An 8,464-nucleotide genomic window follows, 5' to 3' on the forward strand; every position below is an offset into this window, starting at 1 on the left:
CTTCGATTCGACCTCCCATGTGAGTGTGGAGACCACTAATGTCTTGGGTATAATACACTCGGGAGTAGACGGGCATTCAGAATGGTCAAAAATGCGTGACAAAGAATTGGGTTTGATGTTTTTGAAACCCGGATGGTACAAGAGAGTAAAATCAAAACAACCGAAAAAAGTGGAGTTCTGCCTGGAGTTCAACCTTTTGGCGGTTCTAATGTATTCTAGATTCTTATGGTCAGTCCATACTATAAAGGGTACCCCTAAGCCTACTAACCAGTGGCGCCATTCCTCCAATGCCGGGTCTACTATATAAAAGGAGGTGATCTCAGAGTGGTTGCCTGACGTGATGAGGTTAATGCCTCCAGTGGTGAATGAGATAACAGGAAGTCTTTGGCCATTGAGGGCGTGAACGGCGATCCTGTGAGTGAGTGGTTTGAGAGGAATCTGAAGTTTGTGTGCAAGTGCATGGTCCATGAAATTACCTTCAGCCCTGGAGTTCATAAGTGCTTGACAGTCGTGGGTGTGTGCTGACCATCTCAGTCTTACCGGGAGGAGCGTAGATGATGATGAGTTCTTCTCGGTGGATATCCCATCCGATAGTAGCCTCATACTTACTATCGGGCTTGGCCTTTTACCGGACAGATGTACGCATGATGACCGGCTCCCCCTCAGTAAAGGCAAAGGTCCTGGGATCTCTGCCTCTCCTTCTCCTCCTGGGAAAGCCGAGCTTGCCCTACCTGCATGGACTAGTGATCGTAGATGGGGTTGGCCGCGTATGAGCCAGGGGTGACTCAGCTACCAGCAAGATTTCACAGAGTACGACTGGGTAGGTCTCGTCGCTCTACTTGGGATCTGCATCTACTCTGCATCTACTCTTACTGCCAACTCAATAAGTTCATTGAGAGGGGTCGGAAGATCCAGGGCGTAGATCTCTCTCTGGACACGGTCAGCCAGCCCATGCAGGAACATGTCCCACTGCACCTCCTCGTTCCATTTACACTTTGCCGCTAAGGTAAGGAACTCGATGGACACACCGATGTCCCCCATAATGCCACTCTCCCAGTCAGCAACGTCAAAACAAATGCAACTTTGGCTCGTTCATTATTGAATGTCCTGGGTTGATGAGAAAAGTGCGGTTCTGGCTGGGAGGGGCTTTCTGGTGGTGTGGGGGGAATGGGCGGTGTGAGCGGCGCAGTGGGAGCTCGTAGGAGTTGTAACCGCTGGGTGAGCTTGGACACCTGTGCCACCAATGACTGAACAGCACGACTTGTGTCATTGAGATAGCATGGAGGACCTCAAACAACGATCTGACAAACAAGATACGAAGGACAGGGCATTAAATAGGCAGTTGGTATTAGGTGCAGCTGCTGCTGATCACTGATGATCAGCGGTAATGTCCACATGAAACAATCAGCATGACATAACATGAGATGAGCAGGAAACAATGCATTCATGAACCGCGACACCATGTCCTAGAATCTGGAGGAAGGGTGGAGTCCATTGTTAAGTTTCCACAGTCTGGGATGCTTTGGGGTGCAATGTCATCTGCTGGTGTTGGTCCATTGTGTTTTTTGAAAACCAAAGTCACTGCACCTGTTTACCAAGAAATCTTGGAGCACCTCATACTTCCTTCTGCTGACCTGGGCTTCCATACCACCTCAGCAGTGCCACAAACTGACCACCTCCATGCCATGCCGAATTGAGGCAGTAATTAAAGCAAAAGGAACCCCTAACAAGTATTGATATTGAGTAGATGTACACTAAATTAACATACTTTCCAGAAGGCCAACAATTCACACATTTTTATTTAAAATTGGTCTTATGAATTATTCTAATTTGTTGAGATTGAGATTTGTTGTGAATTGGTGGGTTTTTGTTAAATGTGAGCCAAAATCATCACAATTAAAAAAAATCAAACACAAGTTAAACTACTTCAGTCTGTATGCATTGAATTTATTTAATACACAAGATTCACAATTTGAGTTGAATTATTTCAATAAATTATATTTTCCTCTACATTATAATTTACTGAGATACACCTGTATAATATTGCTGCATGCAGCCATCTTTAGACACATACAAATGTTTTTGCTTCTAAAACATTTACATTTCTAAAAGTAAAAAGGCATGTGTTGTCATATAATATCCGAAGAAAGCAATGTTACGGATAGAGGACTTTTATTTTAGAGACTTAGACTCTCACTTTGTTTTAAAAGTGGTTTCATGAGTTCTGTTTTCTCAATTCTCTATAACCTGTTGTTGGTGTTATTTTGAAAAGCAGAAGTGATTCAAGCCAAATTAAATCTTGTGTAAGATTGTCATTACAATCCAAACCATGAGAAGTAAAACCTATTACATGGAACTGAGAAAAGATTTCTGCTTTCTGACAGAATTGGAAAGGTCTCACACGGTGGCCCCAAAAGTATATGGATGCATTGTTAATGAATTATATATATATATATATAAATATATATAAAAGTGGTATTTATTCTACATACGTATATACTAGATTATAAAATAATACATTTTTATTGTTCAAAATGAAGGAAATTTCTGGTTGTTAAACTTGTGTTTATGCTACTATGGTGAACTACAACTGTGGTTACACTAGGTGAACTCATCTTCATACATCCGTTATAAAATAACCTTGACAAGAGCTTGACAAGCGAAGAAAGTGGCATCACACTTTTAAAGTGTGAATTGAATGTATTTTCCTGGGGGTTTATTGTGAATTCCTGGGGGTTTATTGTGAATGTTTAAATTTATAAACATTTATTAATCATGGTTGCTTGTATTATTTTTAATGATTACAGCCGTTTAGTGATTCACAGTTAGCAATCTACCACAAACATACATATTCACATTAATTCCATAATTGTATTTAATTTTTTTATCTTGGAGCAAAGGGAAGAGAGAGGAGAGTCTTGACCATATATTCTGAAACTGTCCTTCTAGTATGTAAATGCAGTGTTGAGATTAAGGAAAAATCTTTTGTGGAAGGTCCCTTCAATGGAAAGTCACAGTCTTAGGTGAAACCAGACACACCAACACAAAGAGTAGAACAGAAGCAAACTGATTTATGCACTGGCAAATAAGCACTGAGCTTGTTAAGGAATAGGATGTTGGGTTAACTTATTCATTCACACACACACACACACACACATTCAGTATGTACAGTATAAATAGCATGTTACTCATTGACCTTTAATACATAAAAAGGAGGTCGTAGGTACTATTCTTTACTGTGGCTGCTAAAGAATCCCACCCTCGTGTCTGGTAAATTGCACTCTCCCCTCTGCTTGTACAGGAAGTGTGCTTGCATGCTTTTGCTCTTGTGGGCTTCTTACTTTGTACTCTCTCAAAAGATCACAACTTGAAAAATACTTATGCCTGGTGATCTATTAGAAAAATTGCAATATATTTCTGAGTAGAAAAAACATTGTTTTATATATATATATATATATATAAATCTAAAGGAATGAAGTGAAGTAAAATATTTACTGTAAAGGCCTGTAACTTTGATGACAAACACAACTATACATATTTATAATAATATGGAAGTTTATATCACCACTATTAACTATAATGGCACAAAGGAACCTTTATTCGCATCGCTGAAGGCCTCTCCAAACAACCCAATTGTTCAGCATCTAAATGTTTTCAAACCAGTGTGTAAAAAATAGAAAATGGGTTGAATTAAAATGCAGATTCATTTTCTGACAGTTGGTTCCTTATTCATAGTTACTCCAACAGGCAGTCAGACAGTTTACTTAATATTCTTTTATTTAATTATTTTCAGATTCTGTATTCACTATGGTGTTTATCAAACAACACCAACTCATTTCGCACAACAGTAGCGACACTGGACATGTGAGATGATGTGACCAAAAGAGCAAATCTTATTAGTTGGTCGGGTTTTTTTTTTGCAATGCAATGAGCAGACATATTAACAGCTGCTCATTCAAATTAATATGTTAAGTCATTCAGTAGCTGTTAATAATATGAACCACAAACCCACAGGGAAATAATAAATAAAAGTTCAGCCTCAAAAATGTTGCCAAAGACAATTTTCAAAACTGCTTCTTTTGTATAACAAAATAGCACGTTGTAAATAGGAATAACCATTGTAGAAGCTGCTGTCATTTATTTTTGTAGTTTATTACTTGCTAGAATGTGAATCACTCTCCACATCTATTTATTTCAGTAGGACAGAAAAGAGAGCTATTCAATTGTTTTTGTAAATTTAAGAACACTAGTAATTCTTGCTGGACTCTTGAGATTCTAGCAAACATTTGCACTTTGCGACACAGAGGTGTCCAAAAGCTGGGACTTCAGCTCCTCACTGACAGTGTTTTAAATTGATTTCTTAATACAGAATGACAAATGAGTCACCATTTTCTCATCGGTCATTTCTCAGTATTCTTTTTTAAACTTTTTTTAGGTAAATGATTCGTTGATTTACCGGAACCGGATTGCCGCATATTCTGAATGTTCTGGTTCTTGTCGTGCTGTTCTTCTCGGCACTCTTGACATAGCCTGGTGATTCAAAGAAGCATACACCAGAGCATTCTCTTCTCCTCTTTCTGTAACAGCTGTGTTGTGGCTACCATCTGAAACTCTTCCAGCTGATGATGCTTCTCTGACAGGTGGAGTTTCACAGCCATGATATGAAGCAGAGGTCAGCTGATCAGAGGTGGAAGGGGTGTTGTGATGAGCTCTGCTCTGTGGAAGAGAAATCATAAAAATAAAAAATAAATGTTTTCAACAGATAAAATAAACTGTTTTACAGAACAAAATTTAAATAAAAGATACCTGATTTTTAGTTGTCGTATCTTTTCTTGTTGATTTTGTCCCTAGGAGAAATTGCGCAGGATCATCCAAGGAAACAAGAACTAATAGTCAGAATTTCATTGTAGCCAAATAGAACAGTAAAGTTTTGTTGAAATTAGCACACCTTTGGATCTGATGATAAGCAATGTTACAGTCGTAACTATAACCACCAGCCCTGCTATTCCACTGCAGATGTACACATACGGCCAGAGCCACTTAAGATCATCCTTTTCACCTGAATTCGGATCACCTAATATTGAAGAGATTGAAACAAAATAATATATCAGAGTTGCTGTCATAGGTCTCATAGGTTCATATCAACATATGAAGATGCATATGTCCAAGCAAAATGTTAACAGTAATGTCATGAATTGTAATGTTCATGTCCTTACGTGTGTTGCTTTGATTGCCCTCATTCTCATTTTTATCTAGTGAATATAATAAATATTAAAGTATTTAAATATTTATATTCAACAATATGTCTGAATGCTTACATTCAGTGAATCAAAAGCTAATGTCTCTTACCTGTCACAGTGACATTAATAGCATGAGCTACAGATGTGTCACCACCTTTACATCTGTAGGAACCTTTGTCCTCCATTGAGATGTTCAGGAAAATCAGGAAATACATCCATTCATGTTCTTTGATGCTCTTCAAATCAGTTTTTATGTGATGTGAGTAATTAAAAGCTTTACATTCACTTCCATTGATTTTGCACCATGAGACCCTTGGGTTCCCGTGACATCCTTCTAGATGTGTTATAGTACAGTTTATCTTCAACTCGGTCATAACCGGAGCTCTAAACACTGTGTTTCGTGGCACTCTGATCACTGAAATACAATTCATAACAGACCCTAAGAGAATGAAGGAAAACCGGGGGGGAAAAAATTAGGTAGACAGAGAAAAGCCTAAAGAGATTTTAAGTACATTTGATATTATCACTGACATCAGCCACTAAAAATCAAACAATAAATCAAATCAATGAATCAATAAACAAAACATAACACCATAATAATTTTAATCATAGAAAAGGTCAAGTGAAATCATCTGATTTTCATTACAGAGTTTTGAAACTAATAATAAAGTTTACTGGTGTAAAAAAAAGACACTTCACCTATTATAATGTTTATTTTAATGTTAATTAGAATTAGATCCACTATTCTATAACCAGACATTCCAAACCAATCCGTAAGTATAATGCAGCGCATGAGCTCTATTATTATTTTTTTTAGAACATACTTGCTGATATTGGTATAAGTCAATTGAATTTCAGATAAAATCATATAATCTAAGATGAGTTAATGATTCAGGTATTATTACTACTAAGAATAATATAACATTACATTAAAATTATATTGTATCGCTGACTGTTTTTTTTACTATTCCAAAAACGAAAACGGTATTCATTTGTCTATAAAATTGTACAGTTTTATCAAAAATCTGTATCAAATGACACAATGACACGATTCTTATTTTAATTTAAGCTGAACCAAGGCATATCAAACCAGACATTAACTGTGTTTCATATTACTGAGTGGGATAATAAATAAATAACCTACTTGAAAAGAAAACAGTTTGTCAGGTGAGAGGTTAAATAGCCATGCACAAAACCATGAACATACCACAACTTTTGTCATACAAATACCACAATGTTCCCTAGAAACCACAATTAACAAAATATTATTAACTGACATTAGTATTTAATAGAGCATCAGATCTTAATACTCACCATTTTCTGTACCGCTGATGCCAAGTGATAGCAGTAGGAGAGAAACGGCAAGGTTACAAATGATCTGAAAGACATAGTAGCCCATGATTGAAAGTTTTTATCAGACAATGTGCGATTTAAAAACTAATTTCCAAAATGATAGCTGTGCACATTGTTTGCCATGAGTGTGTGAGTGAATGTGTGTATTGGAAAGTACACGTATACTGTAAGATGTTCCTCTGTGACGTCTCTCACCATCTCTGTTTCTCTCTTTTTTTGTACCTCTTAACTCCCTGAATCATGGGTGTTTTTCACCTGTGTTGTTTCTCAGCATTTCTTTGTATCTGATAGTCGTCTTTGTGTCTGTGTCTGTATCCGTATCTGATGGTTGTTCTTCTTCTGTCGTCTCTGACAGTGTCAAACCTCATCTAGTGTGCACATAGTGGTTTCAGGTTGTCTGAATCGTGTCCAGGTTGGTTGAACCACTTCAAATGTTGAAGAGAAATAGAATGAAGAAACAGAAAGATCAATTTTAAATGAACTCAGTGACACCTCCTTGTGGATAATGACTGAACACTATAAACTACATCTGCTTGTTTTACTTTCTGTTCAATACAAGGAGGTCTAAGCCTGAATTAAGCTATGTTTAAGCATTTCCATTTATTTCAATAACAGCAGTACAACTGTTACAATTATTCATCAGAAATATGCTATTAGAAATCTGTGGGGCTCATTGGGGATTAATTCAGTTTGTTTTGAGCCATTTACCTTGGACTACTCTTAAAGTAGGAATTATTTGTAGTTTCCTATTGTAATACAAAAGGAAACTGCTCAAACTTCCCTAGTGTAAGCAATGTGTCCTCTATTTTTTATTTTTCTTGTGGAGCAAAACATTTCTCTGTTTTGGTGGACATTTCAGTGACTTGAGCAAAAACATTCTTTAAATCAGACCTACACAGCACACAGCACACACACAAATGTGAAACTTTTAAATTTAAAAAGGCCTTCAATGATCCCGAAAGAGCCCATGTTACACCTGTCTTTATCCCCTTGCACTGGCTACCGGTTGCGGCCTGCATCAAGTTCAAGACATTGATGCTTGCATATGGAACAGCCTCAGGCTCAGCACCCACCTACTTCCACTCACTATTATGAATCGACATCCCCTCCAGAAGTGTGAGATCCGCTAGTGAGCGACCCCTGGTACCATCACAGAGAGACTCAAAATCACTTTCCAGAACATTCTCGTTCACCATTCCTGGCTGGTTGAATGATCTTCCCAACCCTACCTGGAATGCTGAATCCCTGACAATTTTCAAGCGGCACCTGAAAACGTATCTCTATCTAAACTACTTCATCGTAAGAAAAACAAACAAACAAAAAAACACATTTCTCTTTCAACCTTTATTTATTCCTTATTTTCTAGCTTGTGCTTATTTGAACAATGTCTAAAACTTGCTATGCTGTTTGTCTCTTTAACCCTTAATCAGCCCCTGGGGTCTATTTGACCTCAAAGCCATTTTCCTTTTTTCTTTTAAAACATTTTCTCTTCATCTCAGGAGCATGAAATTATGTGACTTTTCCTAAATAATAAATCTAAACACACACACACACACACACACAGACACACTGTGCTGACAAACTGCCTGGGAGCTCCTCAGTGGTGAAACTCCTCCTCCTTCAATCAGTGGTGAACCAGGTGGAACAAATCTTCCAGGTGATCTGAGCGTGCCAGTACCTGGCTTTGTTGTCTTTAGACCGCATTTAAGGCACCACAAGACCAAGGAAACCATCTTTGTCATCAAATTGACTGTGCAAGACCAAGCCTTCCACAATACTGTGAAGGACAGCCGGTAAGCGCCATATTGGCCATGTTTGGCTAGACTGCCTTAAGCAGTCAAACACAAACTCTTGAACTCTTGTTGACTTTG

At 37.8% G+C, this 8,464-nt stretch overlaps 1 protein-coding gene across 2 annotated transcripts; it reads right to left on the reverse strand.

Annotated features, from left to right (window-relative positions):
• Positions 1-3,764: 3,764 nt before the first annotated feature.
• Positions 3,765-7,048, reverse strand: LOC113098917 (B- and T-lymphocyte attenuator). 2 transcript variants are annotated; one of them, XM_026263972.1, is made up of 7 exons: positions 6,789-7,048; positions 6,555-6,618; positions 5,350-5,679; positions 5,217-5,252; positions 4,949-5,074; positions 4,807-4,847; positions 3,765-4,716 (listed from the first exon to the last, which is right to left on the reverse strand). In XM_026263972.1, exons 1-7 carry the CDS (start codon positions 6,789-6,791, stop codon positions 4,453-4,455), a joined length of 864 nt encoding a protein of 287 aa, XP_026119757.1. In that variant the 5' UTR covers positions 6,792-7,048; the 3' UTR covers positions 3,765-4,452. The 2 variants fall into 2 exon arrangements, with proteins under 2 accessions (XP_026119757.1, XP_026119756.1); XM_026263971.1 differs by lacking the exon at positions 6,789-7,048 and having other exon boundaries at positions 6,555-6,774.
• Positions 7,049-8,464: the final 1,416 nt, after the last annotated feature.

Source organism: Carassius auratus, unplaced genomic scaffold (assembly GCF_003368295.1).
Source record: "Carassius auratus strain Wakin unplaced genomic scaffold, ASM336829v1 scaf_tig00216733, whole genome shotgun sequence".
Classification (NCBI taxonomy): Eukaryota; Metazoa; Chordata; class Actinopteri; order Cypriniformes; family Cyprinidae; genus Carassius; species Carassius auratus.

What these genes read in the sequence shown, in the direction of transcription:
- LOC113098917 (XM_026263971.1), bottom strand. Translation starts at nt 6,639, where the DNA reads ATGGGCTACTATGTCTTTCAGATCATTTGTAACCTTGCCGTTTCTCTC. An exon ending in CATCAGCGGTACAGAAAATG is followed by an intron (nt 5,680 to 6,554) that starts GTGAGTATTAAG and finishes TCATTCTCTTAG; the next exon opens with GGTCTGTTATGAATTGTATT. An exon ending in ATACGACAACTAAAAATCAG is followed by an intron (nt 4,717 to 4,806) that starts GTATCTTTTATT and finishes TCTCTTCCACAG; the next exon opens with AGCAGAGCTCATCACAACAC.